At 39.6% G+C, this 15,349-nt stretch overlaps 1 protein-coding gene across 1 annotated transcript in view; it reads left to right on the forward strand.

Moving 5' to 3' along the window:
• The first annotated feature begins 11,741 nt into the window (after window positions 1–11,741).
• Window positions 11,742–15,349, forward strand: part of ST8SIA4 (ST8 alpha-N-acetyl-neuraminide alpha-2,8-sialyltransferase 4) — a 91,348-nt gene continuing 87,740 nt past the window's right edge. Inside the window, exon 1 of the mRNA XM_004678112.2 lies at window positions 11,742–12,162. Coding sequence (XP_004678169.1) covers window positions 12,050–12,162 — 113 coding nt within the window. The 5' untranslated portion in view covers window positions 11,742–12,049. The remainder of the gene's footprint in view (window positions 12,163–15,349) is intronic.

Here is a 15,349-nt window from a genome sequence, read left to right on the forward strand (position 1 = left end):
TGAAATCATCCAGTGTTTTTCTTTTATTTTCTGGCTTATTTCACTATGTGTTATCCCTTCAATCTCCATCCTTGTTGCTGCAAATGGCATGGGTTTACCTTTACTCATTGCTGAATATTGTTTCATTGTGTATATGTACCCTATCTTCTTGATCCAATCATCTATTTTTGGGCATTTGTGTTGATTCTACATCTTCTCTATTGTAAATAGAGCATCAGTGAACATAGGAGTGCAGGTGTCCTTTTGAATTAATATTTTTGTGTCCCTTGTATAGATACCTAGGAGTGGAATTGCTGGATCATATGGAAGTGCCATTTTTAGCAGTTCGAGAAAACTCCAAATAGCTTTCCATACTGGTTGGACCAGTTTGCATTCCCACCAGCAGTGTAGAAGAGTACCTTTTTCTCCACATCCACACCAACATTTGTTGTTACAAAAAAATTTTTTTGAATATGTGACATTCTCACTGGTGTGAGATGGTAGCTCATGTGGTTTTGATTTGCATTTCCCTTATTACAAGTGATGTTGAACATTTTTCATATACCTGCTGCTATCTACATTTCCTCTTTAGAAAAGTGTCTTTTTTAGCCCTTCTGCCATTTTTTTGATAGGGTTGTTCACTTTGTTTTTGTAGAGTTTTGCCAGCTCTTAGTATATCTTTGTGATCAGTCCTTTGTCATTATCATTGTGTGCACAAATTATCTCCCAATCAGTGGCATGTCTCTTTGTTTTGCTTAATGTCTCTTATGCTGTACAGGAGCTCTTTAATTTGCTGTTGCCCCAGCTATTCATCCTTTCCTTCTCTATCTTTGCTTTGGGTTATGTACCTTTAAAGATGTTACTGAGGTTTATGGCATGTAGTGTATCATCTTTTGAGTTGTAGATTTTATTTCTATGAATCTGTCTCTTTTTCACTTCCCTTTTTACCCTTTTAGGATGCTCATCGTAATTTTCATGAGTTTCTAATCACTTTCAGTTTGTGTTTTCTCTCTCTTTGCCAACGAAACCTCAACCATAATTGGACTCAACTACATACGCTCTATGCCTAAACTCTATATAACTAAACTCAAATAGAAATAGATAACCATACTGACAGGACTCTTGTTTAAATCTTGAGTTAAAGCTTCAAATAGACAAGTAACACTGACCAAAAATAATATACATGTCTCAATTAAATTTGCTTCCCCTGGCTTTAGTATTAATAGTACATAAATTTGTCTTCAACAAATACTTTTCATATGTTTTTCTGATTTTGCTTAATTTATTATGCACACTATAATGGCTCCATTGTATTTTTATTTTCTGACATTTCTGCTTCACCATTTTCTACTTCCTGCCCTTTACACTTGCTTTCCCTTCAGCCTATAAGGCTCTTGCCCAGTTTTGTACATTGTTAGCATTCTGCAAATCTCACTTTAAATGTCACCTCCTCAGAGGATCTTCCCTGTCTTATAAAGAGAAGAAATACTTGATTACTCTCTCTTACCTTGTCCTGTTGATCCTTCTCAGCACTAGTCACCAGATATGAATACCTCTGTTTCTTTTATTTTAAATTTCTCCATCTAGAAAATAAACTATTCAATAAGAGGACATTTGTCTGTCTTATTATGCTATGTTTTCAGTGCCAAGGATTATGTCTGACAAGAATACATATTCAATAAGTATTTTTGCCTAATTGAAAAATGAATGAATACCATGTGGAAACAACCTTGAAAATAATTTAGTTTCTTTCTTTTTTTTTTTTTTAATCTGTAAAGTCAGATTTTAGATGACAGTCATATTTTCCAAAGCCTCCTGGGGAATTCTAGTGAGTCAAAGAAGGTCACATCTATTCATTAGACACCTCTGTTCACCTCAACAGAAATACAACAGGTTAACTTTAATACTAAGGACACACAATGAATATCTTCATAGGTTCCAGGTTAGTCTTCACAAAAATGTTACATATCAGATATACTAGAATTCATTCCCTCTTTATAATTCCTGGTTAATTAACTCTGTCAAGAAGATCACAACTGAGTAAATCTAGATTTTTCATATATCTATGTAACACACATGTTCAAAGTATAGTTTTACACAGAGGTCATAAATGGAGGATATATAAACCTCCTACATTTGGGTGATTGTAGTGGAATGTTCAAATGTTTTTTCTTCCTAAAGTTAAGGTCAGAATTGTAATCAACATAAATTATCACAATTTACATATGGCATGCCCTTGTAAACATGTGGTCAGCAATTCTTTGTTATTTATTAACATTACATAAAGTTTTTCTAGAGAATGTAGGGAAATATGGTTCTTATAATGGAAAAGATCAATCATTTATATTGTGAAGCAAAGGCCATATGTGAATTAACTCATTATTTTTCCTTTATTCCCATGGGTTCTCTCCAATATATATCAATTGAATCATTGTCCAAGAACAACTTTCTACTGCTGACAGACTGGGCTTCTCTAGACTAAACATTCAAAATTTTAATTTATAAATGCATTATTTATTTATTTTGCTCAACCGTTCACTTTACAAAACGCCAAGATTATCAATACTTCAATCCATTAAGCAAGTAAATTATCAAGTGTGTATCCTCTAATGGAATTAATTACTTTGGGGACTGCAACCTTAATACATGCAGGAAAACTAAATAAATTAAAAATTCTGTTCCAAACAAAAACTGGAGTGAAAAATCAAACAGTTGTCCCTTAATTTCACCTATTACCCCCAGAATTACATGAGTCTGGTATAAGTAAGTTTTATAACAATTTTGGAAAGAAATGTAAAGTACCAGAAGTGTAAAGTTGTTTGTGTGTGTTATGTATGTACTGGCAATTGGTGTGCACTCTGTTTAATTTCAAACTGTTTTGTGGGAAACCAAACGTATCCTGCAGGTTAAAAGTACCCTTAGTTTGTCAGGTAATAGTGACCTCAAAGTAATTTCTCCTCAAATTGTCAAATGATTAGCTGATAAATAATTTAAAACTATCTGCTTTGGGGCCTCTCTGGTGGCACAAGGGGCTGAAGAGCAGCACTGTGAAGCTATCGACAGACACTGCAGTGCGAGTTCGATCTCTGGACAGGAATTGCCCCCATGGCGCAGCTGACCTCTCCTGTCTTGACCATTGCTCCCCTCAGCAGTGTATTCCAGTTGACCTGCCTCCTCTGTTCCCCACTCTGTCTCTGGTGAATCCTCTCACTCTCTGGCCTGCACTTAAGTTCTTGTATATATAAATAAATTAAAAAAAAATCTACTTTGTAAAATTCAATATAGATAGAATTGTTCCATGTTCTAATATGTATATCTAAGCAGTATTTTAGAGATGCTCCTAATATACTCTTCTAAATATAAAAACAATTACATAGATTAACATATCTAGAAAGACTACATAAAAATCTAAGTCTCAATTTATATTGCCATTTCTTTTTTGTTTTTAAATGATTAATTGAAAATAATATAAAAGAAGATGGGCTATATTACAAAACAAATCAAGTGGATTAATGCTTTGGACAACATGAGAAAAGAAATTAATGAGAAGAAAAGAAATGGGTTAGAAATGAGAGATATGTTAAAAGTCTGCAGAGATAAAATAAATTAATACCTTTAAATAATAAAATCCCTAGACTGACACACAATAAATTTTCAGATAATTAACCATTATTCGATGAGAGAGAAGTTTGGAATAATAACTAATGGCCACTCTTCTTTCCGGACAGTTCAATCCCATCACCATTTAACATAGAGACAGTAACAGAGGAGAAAAAAAAATAAAATAAAATATCAGTAAACATATGGTAGTAGTAGGACTTCCCAAAACATGTATGGGAGAAGGAGAATGGGTCTATTTGAGATTTTAGGTGTTATATTACCAGTTGGGAGAGGGGTACCACAGAACCCCAAACCTGCCCATTCTAAATAGGTTTTGCCATCTGCCACATCAAGACCAAACATATTCTAGGGTGTAAGACCTTTAATGGAAATTAATTTTAATAATAGTGTATAACAAAGCCAATAAATCAAATAAAGATTTTTAAATCAAGCACCCAAATATACCCATCTCCTCTTGGTAAATGCCCAGCCAAAGAGGGTTGGCCAAAAGCCAGGTCACTGAAGGACCAAAAGTTTGCCCCACGTCAAAAGAACCTTCTGGTGGGGACCAATAAAAAAAGGTCAGAAATAACCAGGCAAGTCTGGAAGGGAAAGAACAAAAACAAAACCAAGATGAACACTGCCATTGTCAATCCGCCCACAAATCTCTAACACACATCTTTTTCAAGTATTGTCTTTCATGTCCTCCATTTCTCTGGTACAAGTCAAGGCCAGGAAGCAAGTGTATGTAGTTTCTTCAAATGTCTCTCTGCTCCATGTGCCTCCTGCTCTCCACCCTGCTTCCTTCCGTCTCTAGTCTCTTTTCCAGCTTATCTTCTCCCTGCTCAGTAACGCCCTTCCTTGGGTGGGGCAGGGGGCCTGGAACCTCCCCTTTGCCTTAGGACAACCCTCTTATAGTTATGCAGTTTAAAGTAATGATTCATAGCAATTACATATGGATTGTGAGCAATTTCAATGTCCATTACCAATTGGTATGTATTTGACTAGCAATGGTTAAAAGATTAAATAAAGAATGTTTCAAATGAATATTACAACTTGAAGGATATTTGCTTAGAGTACTTAAGAATTATGTCTCCCTGCACCCCCATGTATATTGCTGCTCTGTTTACAACAGGGAACACATAGAATCAACCCAAATGCCCAAAAATAGATGATGGATTAAAAAGATGTGGTACATATATGCAATGGAGTATTACTCAGCAATCAAAAAAGATAAACACATGTCATTTGCATCAACATGGATGGAACTGGAAGGGATTATGCTTAGTGAAATAAGCCAGAAATAAAAAGAAAAAATACTGGATGGTCTCACTCATAGCAGAAGCATAAAGGATCAGGAGAAAAAATAATTGTAATAAAGTAAAAATGAAAAGCAAATGGCAGCTATAAACTAAAGACATTTTGTGGGGTATGGTAAGGAGAGTAGGACTAAAACTGGGGTGGGAAGAGTGCATGGTATTATGGTGCTTGGCACACGGGTGAAATGCTAGTGAGAAGTCCATGGAGATTACAACCAAGATGAAAAATACACCAAATGAAGAATGATGTAAAAATAAATAAATGCAAATAAGTTAAAAAAAATTGTGTCTCCTAAGAACATTCAAGTTTAAATAGAAATTAAATACTAAATGCAAAGAAGAATATAATCAGCCAGAGATAAATAATGGGGAAGAATTGAGAATAACAAGGCTAGAATTTTTCCTGTTGTTCCAGAAACTGTATTAGACTCAAGATTGTGTCTTCTACCTAAAGTAGTCAAGGTCACTTCTATTTCATAGGTTTATTATATTTTATTAGTATGTATTAAAAACAAAATGATGATGAATATATATTCAGAAAATCAATGTGTGAAGCTTTATGTATATTTATATAAACAGAATAAACTAATTTTTAGAAACTGTATACTTTGAGCAGGAAAACATAAAAGAGATGGAGGTATTTAGTAGTGTTATTTGAATTTTCTCATTAATATGTTTCTTGCTTTTCCTGATCATTGATTCATGAGTAAAAGACATAGCATGAATAATTCTCAATTTTCTGTAAGGTCACAAACAAGAATTTCAACCAGCCCACTTGTGATGGCTGTTTTATGGGCTAAGTTGATTACAACATGACACCCATATATTTGGCCCAACACCAATCTGAATGATGCTGTGAAGGTGCTTTTTAGATGAAAGAAATATTTAAGTCAATAAACTATCAGTAAAGTAGATTGTCCTCCATAATATAAATGGGTCTTATCCAATAAACTGAAGACATTAAGAAAAACAGATTGACAGTGCCTAAGGAACAGAGATGTTCTCCACTAAATGCCTTCAGACTTAGACTGCATCATTTCTTCCCAATTTCCAGGTCTGTAGCTTACTAATTTCCCTTGCAGAGTTGGGCATTGCTGGACTCCACTATTATGTAATTAAGTCCTTAAACTCCTTTCTCTACATTTATACGCAACATCTATTGGTTCTGTTTCTCCATAGATTTCTGACCATTACATCAGTATCCTCATTATTAAAATGTAGTAAAGAACAATTTGAAATTAAAATAAAAAACATAACACCATGTATAACATTAAAACTGAAATACTTAGATATAAATCAAACTAAATATGTATATAGTTTCTATGATGTAAATTGCCAAATTCTGATAGAAGGAATCAAAGAAAAAATTAAATAAGTTAAAAGCCAATTAATGTTTATAGATAGAATTTTTCAATATTATAAACATTTCAATTCTTCCCAATTTGGTCTATAGATTCAATGTAATCAAATTCAAGTTATTTTGTGAACATTGACAAACTGATTTTAAAGTTTATAAGGAAAGACAAAAGATATAAATTACCAACACAGTATTGAAGAAGAACAAAATTGTGTTACTGATAATGTACTTTAAGACTTACTATAAAATTACAACAACTAAATTAAAATAGACAATGGACATAAATGTAAAGTGAGAAACTATAAAACTCTTAGAGGTAACAGATGAGAAAATTTAGATGACTTTGAGATTGGAGATGAGTTGATAGCAAAATCAAAGGCATGGCCAACTTAAGAAATAATTTGTAAACTGGGCTTAAATTTAAAAACTGCTCTATGAAAGACACTGTCCAAAGAATAAGAGAACAACTAATGAACTAATAAAATTTTGGCAGAAGACATAGGTGATAGAGGACTTACACAATTATACAAACTCAGCAGTAAGAAAGTGAACAATTGTATCTAAAAAAAAAAATGGGCAAAAGATCTGAATAGACAACTCATCAAAAAGATATGTGGGTGGTAGATAAATTTATAATCAGACATTGCACATCACACATGTCAGGAAAATGCAAGTTGAAGTTGGCAATGTACCATTTACATCTATGAAAATGGTAAAATCTGAAACAGGGGAAACACCAAAAACCAGTAAGGATATGAGCAAAACAAACTTGCTCGTTGCTGGTGGGATGGGAAAATAGTGCAGCCACTTGGAATGTGGTCAGTCTTTTTATAAAGCACTCTTACCATCAGTACCAGGAACTGAACTCCTTGGTATTTACCCAAATGAGTTGAAAACAGGCATCCATCAAAAAACCTATTCATTGTATTTTTAACAACTTTGTGATTGTCAAAACTCAGAAGAAACTGAAATATCCTTCAGTGGTATTTGGATAAATAAGTTGTGATATAGCCAGACAATGGAATATTAGTTGTTATAAAATTCAGTGAGCTTTCAAGCCATAAACATATTTGGGTGAATATATTTAAGCATATTACTAGGTACCAGAATCCAGGGATTTCTTTTGAAAGAGCTAAATACTACATAATTGTGAATATTACATATGCCTTCTAGAAAGGAAAAATCTCTGAAGACAGTAAACAGCTAGTGGTTGGTTACCTGGGACTCAAGCGGAGTGGGCAACATAAGTGTTCACAGCATACAGGATTTTTAGGGCAGTAAAACTACCCTGTCTACAATATATCATCATGTATCTGTCAAAGCACATGGAATGGACAATCTCCTAAGGTAAATATGGACTATGTGTGACAACAATCTGTCAAGTAGTCTCATTGATTTTAACTAGTGTAATCCTCTTGCATGGGGCAGGCTGTGTATGTTTAGGGCTGGGAGTATAATGGAAAATCTGTACTTTCTACTCAATATTGCTCTACTCCTGAAAATGCTTTAAAAAAAATAACATTCCATGACCCATTAAAAACCCTACTATGAGGCCCTCCCTGATGGTGCAGCGGGTTAAAGCACAGCACTGGGAATCTAAAGCCACTTCCGCATGAGTTCGATTCCCGCCTGCCCCGGAGATGGCCACATGGCGCGGCAGACCTCTCCTGGCCCGCCCGCTGCTCCCCTCAGCAGTGTACTTAGTCGATCTGCCTGTTCTGTTCCCCACTCTGTCTCTGGTGAAGCCTCTCACCGCCCCTGAGCCTCTGGCCTGTACCCCAGTTCTGTATGCACAAATAAATAAATCTTTAAAAAAAAAAAAACCTACTATGAAACGCAGATGTTTACCCATTGTTTTCCACTTAAAGCTGAGAGCACAGCCAGCAATTAAAACATGATTTACATTAAGTTAAAGGATGAGGTAGCATTTTAAAACAGTTGCCATTACTTGCATTATTTATTTATAGGGTACTTTGTAATTGAAAATTGTGCTGAATAAAGACAAATGTGTTCTCTTTATTGAAGAACAGAGTCTGAAGATAGAATAGGAATTTAGGAACAACTTTAAATTCTCAGGGTCATCAAAACTGACATTCTGCAGGCAGGAAGTGAGCACAGAACAAAACTAACATAGACAAAACTTCTAATCAGTTATCTTGGTTTTTGTACCTATTGCTTATTGGAAGAAGCAGCAATTGCACAATTTGGCCTACATGTTCACTTATCAATTTTTTTAATTGACAAGATGTTGTAGATGCATATCATATGAATCTAATAAACCTAAACAGATGAGCTAAGCTATATTCAAATGCTATGTAATTCAAGTATGAGAAGGGGAAACTTCCTTCTCACTGAGCTATAACAGTCACTCAAAAGTGTTCATGACACTATAAAAGATGCTGTGCTTAACAATCCAGAAACAGCAGCATTATACAATTGAAAAGGTCACTTTTTCTTTTGTAGGCATTTAAGTTTGCCTTGTGTTTTATAAATAGTTATTGTGCCTTCGTTTTGCTGCTGATGGCATTGTTTTATTTTTGTTTGTTTGGGTCAGATGAAAAGTTTTCCCTGATTTAACATAAGCTTAATCAGTTTTCTTTAGGAAGAGGGGCTTTCCCATTAAAGAAGACATTTTGACCTTGTGAGGTTAGAGAATATTATTATCACACTGAACATTCTCCCCATTACTTTCTCTTCACACTCCTTGTCCTAACAGTTCAGAAGTGCTTTAAAGATTTCCCAAAGAGGGGCATCTGTGGTGACACAGCAGTTAAAGCACAACACCATGAAGTTTTCCCCAGACACTGCAGCACCAGTTCTATCTCTGGCCAGGAAGTGACCCATATGATATGGCAGACCTCTTCTGTCCCACCCATTGCTCCCCTCAGCAGTGTATTTCAGTACATCTGTCTGTTCTGCTCCCCACTCTCACCCACCTGTACCCCAGTTCTTATATTCTTGTATGCATAAATAAATAAATCTTAAAAAAAATTCCCAAAAGAACATTTTATTCTTTTCTGAAATTCCTACATATTCTTTTTAATACTTGCAAAATTCTATCTTCCTTTTATTTCCTGGCTTACTACTTTCCAAGCTTATTCTCGTTCCTAAGAACCTACACCCAGGAGAGTCACATTCCTTGCTTCTAATACTAAAACAACATTGTCTGCTTCTACAAACAGTAGCCACCTAGATACTAGATCTGAAGTATCTAGGTAGCTACTTTTTGTAGAAGGACCACATTGCAATTCATTTCTTTTTGAGATTTCTTATTTATTTATTCATGAAAAAACTGGGGTACAGGAGGGTGAGTGGATTCACTAGAGACAGAGTGGGGGAGCAGAAACAGGTAGATCCACTGAAGTACACTGCTGAGGGGAGCAACAGGTGAGAGAGGAGAGTCTGCTACACCAAGTGGGTCAGGTCCCTGAGGGGGAACAGATAGAACTAAGGAGCAGCTGCAGGTAATAGCTTGATGTTGCGACTTTAACCCCAGCCCCACCAGGGAGGCCCAAGCTACATTTTTTTTTTTTCATGAACTATGTACCCTCCCTTCACAATACCTCCCACCCCACCATGAGTGGAATTTTCCTGTCTAGTTAAATATACTTTATTCTTTTTATATCTATGACCTTACACACTGTCCGACCCACAGTAATTTGCTTAAGAAATGTTGGATGTACTTAATCAAGTGCATGTTTAGTCTATAGTTGTTAGTGAGGTGTGCTATATTAAAATCCAAAATATATTCATTTATTCTTAAAAATCATAGGTCAACCCAGTTTAGTATCCCAACCAGGCATTCCTATCTCTTCCCTGTCCCAGTTGGCTAGTTCCCTTTAAAAGTAAATAAGAAACTGCTTTATTCTTGCAGTTTCTGTTAGTTGAGAAGTCAGTGTGATAGAGTTGCATTAATGCAAGCAGGGTTGCCTAGACATCAATAAACTTGAAAGGACCCCAGAGGGCCACTTGTAGTGTCAATAAAGACTCATAATTACTTGCTCCTTTGAGCATTTAGACACAATCCCCTAGTTCTCTTTGCTGTGAATATGAAGCTCTAAAACTGACAGGTTCTTAAATTCCTAAACCTTAGGCTAAGAATGGCAAACACCAACAGGGATTTCAGATTTTCAAGTAAAGATTCTAGCTATTATCCTTTTTATTTTACTAAATCAGGGGACTGGGAACATGGACCCTTCAGGCTGAGGGTTGGGAAGATGCAAACATTGGCCAAGACCTGGAGCTAACTGCTCAACCAGAATTAAGAAAGGAATTCAATAGAGAAGGTGGGGAAGGCTTAAGAGTTTGGAAACCACTTATGAGGATGGAGAAATTTTCCTTCCAGGCACCACCTTACACTGCAGGTGCCCTGCTAACTACACTCACCAGTATCTGCGGCATGAAGTTAAATAAACCAAAACTTGGTAATAGGGCACCAGTAAGCTTCTCCAAGGCTGAGGTGAGAGCCAAGGATCTGTGGATAAATACTCAGACCACCACAAAATCAGCACTTGAAAGTGCTTCTTCCACACAAAGGCACAGAAATAAGGAAGAACTCGACGGTAGGAGGGAGGGTAATCAAAGCTAAATATTTATCACTGAGTCTTTGGGAGGGGCGCTTTCTGGATTTGCCTCACTGCCAACCCCTCCTTTCTTCTTTCGGTTATGTATGCGTGTGTATGTGCTTGCGTTTAAAGAGGGAACAGGGTTCTCGGTAGCTGCTTTTTTCTCAGAATTCCCCGCAGTGAAGTTTAAGTGGAATTGGAGTTTCCTTGACTTCTGCGTGAGGAGTTTTCAAAATAGCAATGAAAAAAGCGTAATATCCGTGAGGTTCCTAATGACACCTCGGTCCTCTCTTTCTGGTAGAAACCTCAGTCTGGGTCACCCGACCTCAGTGGGAGATCGACTGTGTGTAATTGTACTTTCCAGAAGGAGTTGTGCACGGAATAGAAAACCTCTCCTTCTGTCTTTTCCCTCCCCAATCTTTCTATTTTGAGTAGGGCTGTGTGTGCGTGTGCCCGCTGCGCGCGTGTTTAGCAAAAGGCGCCTGTAAGTGGTTACACCTATTGCAACCCTCTTCCACATCTATTCAAAGCCTCTCGCGAGCCGGACGGGTCTCTAATCCGTCCCCGGAGGAGGTGCCTCTCGGCGCTAATGTAGACACGATATCTCGGTGTTCCCCAGTCCAAAGAGCTGAATCTTTCGCGTCCCGCGAGGGTGACCTGACTTCCTCCTAGCGCAATGCGCTCAGCCCAGTGTGTACAGAGCTGGTGCGTGCGCGCGAGTGAGTATATGTAGGATTGTAAGATTGTGAGCTTGCTCTCTCGGCTCTGTGAAGGCAGCGCGGGCGACGCTACTCACCAAGCAGCAAGCAGTTAGCAACGCGAGGCAACAGCAGCCTCCGCCCCCTCAGTCCAGTGATTGGCTGGTTTTGCTCATGATTTCCCTGCTAGGAAAAGGGAAGGGCAGTGACGCCCCCGAATCCAGCTGCAGAAGCGGCCGCCACCTCCAAAGCACAAGGTGTCTCATCTGAAAAGACACTTGAGCCCCAGGGAGGCTGAGCGACCCCGGCAGGGCTAGCGGGAACCGCGAGAGCGAGCTCTGGGCAGCGCTCCGTGAGCAGGGGGTGCTCCGCCACAGAGGAGCCTCACGACCTGTTCCTGAGATCCTGGCTTCACGTTTTCCTTGCCTTTTACTGCTTCCCCCCCAGCAACTATATCTCCCCAAAACGGAGCCTTTATATCAAGAGAAGGTGAGGGAGCTGGGACAACCAGGACTTTCCCGGGCACCCAAGATGCGCTCCATTAGGAAGAGGTGGACCATCTGCACCATAAGTCTGCTCCTGATCTTTTATAAGACAAAAGAAATAGCAAGAACTGAGGAGCACCAGGAGACGCAACTCATCGGGTAAATTCAAAGCTTCATTTCAGGATATGTCAAAAAGTCAAGCCATAAGTGAAATGTGAATGTAGAGCGAGGTCGAGAGTGTGTGTGTGTTGAGCGTGAGAATGTGTGTGTTGAGTCTCATGAATTAAATAACAAAGGCTGTTGTTGAGGTGTGTACACTCCCCTTTCTGCTGCTCCCGGTAGGAGTTCAACTTGCCCGGTGTGATGGTAGTGACATTTGTGCTGGCGCTGGTGCTCTCATGCTGAAGGAGAAGTCACTGCAGAAGTGTCAACAAAGAACGTGCGTCTTGTCTTTTTAATCCGTGGCCAGAACTAAAGCGAGATGTCTTTATTCACCATCTGCTTGCCTTTCTTTCTTTCTCTGCCCTGTCACTCTCGGGCGATATTAGAGAAAACGGACTCCCCGAAAAGCTGAATTAAATCCGAGAAAGCAGGAAACGTGTCTCCTCTAGTTTTTGTTCTGGCGTTGGTTAGGTCTGTGTCTGGTGATTTGATTAGGAACTTATTTGCCCTTTCATGGGTAAACCACATGGGCGTCATGGTTACAGTTTTAGAAACGGGGCTACTGCCGCTTCACAACGACTATATTGCTGTTATGTCTTTAGTCTATCGAGCTGAGTTCAGACTCTGCACCCTTCCCACCACCCCTGTAAGTTCTCTAAATATCACACTTCCTTCCTCCTCTTCCCCACCCCCCACCGTCTCGGTCTTTGAAGTTTTACCCCGGAGATGGCTGAAACTTTGTGTTGCAAACATAGCTTGGAAGCGTTTTCTGAGGATGTGAACCTGCTTGCTGCTTGTCAACTCTGTTCAAAGTCCAGTTTCGGAAATCCTCCCTCATCCGGAGGCGTCCTCGATCGGAAACTCCACACTGGCAGAGATGCCTGCCAGGTTTTATTTTCTCTGGGATCTTTTTTTTTTTTTCTTTTAAAGAAGATCGAAACCTTGTGTGTGTGTGTGTGTGTGTGTGTGTGTGTACGCGCGCGCGCGTGACACAGGAGTGCTAAAATATGAATGCACTCACACACACAAACTTAATTTGTAAATATTTCTGCTCCTCTTTAAGTAAGTGAACAAGGCACCGCCTTATCCTTGCAGAAGGAATTATTATTTTATAGAAAACTATGACAGGCCGAATTACAGTAGAAAGGAACTGCAAGAGAAAGAAAAGGCTTGTAAAGAATGGGCTGGATGGTGGTTATGCATCAACAAATCTAGAAAAGGTCTATCCTGGCGGAGGAAATGCCGAACTATATAAGGTCGTTTACACAAGGAATGGGTGGGTTGAAAATGCAGCTTAGCTCAATTGATAGAAAAGACGGACTTTGGGTGCGGGCGTGAGTATCCCTGACCGACCTGTGCTTCCAAGGCAGACAAAGGGGTCTTCAGGAAGGTGATGAACCGGCGCTTGGGGGAGAGAGGCAGGCTGGGGCGTGGAGGTCGAGGTTCTTTGTTCCTTTGCGGGTTGGTGGGCTCAGAAGATGAGCCTGAGTCCAGACAAAGCCACCAGTCCTCCCCCAGACCCCGAGGGTTGGGGCCGGGAGCTCGGGACCCTGGAGAGCAGGAGTGGGCGGGGCGGGTGAGAGGTGCTACCAGGTTCGCTCTCCTGGCTTCGTTTAATCTGTGGCGGGATGGAGGAGCGCACCCCAGCCCCTCCGGGGGAGAAATAACGGGCCTGAGGTGCTCCACGTCTCGGGGGGCGGGGACATTCTTCCTGTGGCTCTCTCTGACCAGGACGCTGCGGGCTGGTGGGATCTGAGCCGGCTCAGAGAAGAGGAGGCTGAAAGCTGTTGGGCCAGGTGGGCTGGTTTTAACGTGCACCCTTTCGGCCTGAGCTGCGATTTCTACCATCGCCTGTGAAAAAGCTGAGAGCAGGAGCTGGAATGAATTAAAGGGGACAAGATGTGCGCCCAGAGCTGGCGCGAGGATGGAAGAATGAGTGAGGAGATCGGGGAAGCCTTATTGCAGGAATCCGGCCCTCTTAAAAAAAAAAAATCGTTTTTACTGCTCAGCTGACTACTGGGCTCCTCCTCCTTAATTAAAACCCGCAATTACAGTCCTGCGGGGCGAAACAGAGAGCCCGCTGCCAGCGTTGTGCTACTCCCGGTGCCCAGCAGCGTCCTGGCTGCCTCTACTGCCGCGGGCTTTTCTTTGGAAACGTGGAGTTTGCGCTTCCAGGGGTAGTGTGAGAAGGACAGTTAGCTACCCTCCCCCCGCGCGGCGCCCCCCCCCCCCCCCCGCTCCGTGTCCCCCAGCGCTCCTTCCCTTTTCCTAGGTATGAAATGTTCATTAGAAAAGTCTGCGATCATAGTTCATGGTTTCAACTCACGAATAGTTCTCTGGGGGAGAAGTTGACTCATCAGAGCATCTATGTCATTGACTCTTTCTACACAGCCAAGAGCACGTGGAGAGCTAGTTTTGAGATTAGGATTTAGAGTGGACGTTTGGCCCCAGAAAGGAGGCCAGTATCAAAAGGGTGGCGGGAGAGATATTCTCTGACCTTTGGGGGGCACTGTGTGCTTTAGGACAATTAATTGTGCTTTCCATAATCCTTGAATTTTAGAACAGTTCTCCTACTTTTCCTCCCCAACTCCCATTTTGGAATAGGCAGGCAATTTCTGTGTCTATTCAATTGTCCTTAATCCTCTTAATTGGAGGTTCCACCTAAATTAAGGACATTATTGCTCTGCTTATGGAGAATGTGGACAGCCTTTCTATCCAGGAGAAAGAATGCCAACACAACTTTCCTAACAATATCAACATTTTCCTATCTCTAGAGGAATAGTAGCTGCTCATTTTTTTTAATCAGAAATTTTTCAGGAGTAGGTCAAGTGTTTATTGAGCATTTAAACCTGCTATTTCCATCTGTGCAAGACTATCAGTTGCCTGGTAGGCAAAATGACTGACTAAAGTTTAGCTCAGATTATTGGGATATGAAGTGTTCTGTTCTTGACTAATTTTTTTTTCTCTGTGGAAAAAATAATACATGATTTCACTGGTTCTGTGTGCTATTTGGATTTAATTTGAAATGTGTTAACTTAGGGTCTCTCAGATTAAAAAAGAAAAAAGAAATCCAATCTGAATATCCTCACTTAATAAAATAACATTAAAAAGTGTGTCATGAATTATAATATATTATTGTTTTGCTCATCTTTCCTTAGAATCTGCTCCATACTCTTCCTGCTTG

The sequence above is a fragment of the Condylura cristata genome, unplaced genomic scaffold (genome assembly GCF_000260355.1).
Source record: "Condylura cristata isolate star-nosed mole 26May11 unplaced genomic scaffold, ConCri1.0 scaffold00007, whole genome shotgun sequence".
In the NCBI taxonomy this organism is placed as follows: Eukaryota; Metazoa; Chordata; class Mammalia; order Eulipotyphla; family Talpidae; genus Condylura; species Condylura cristata.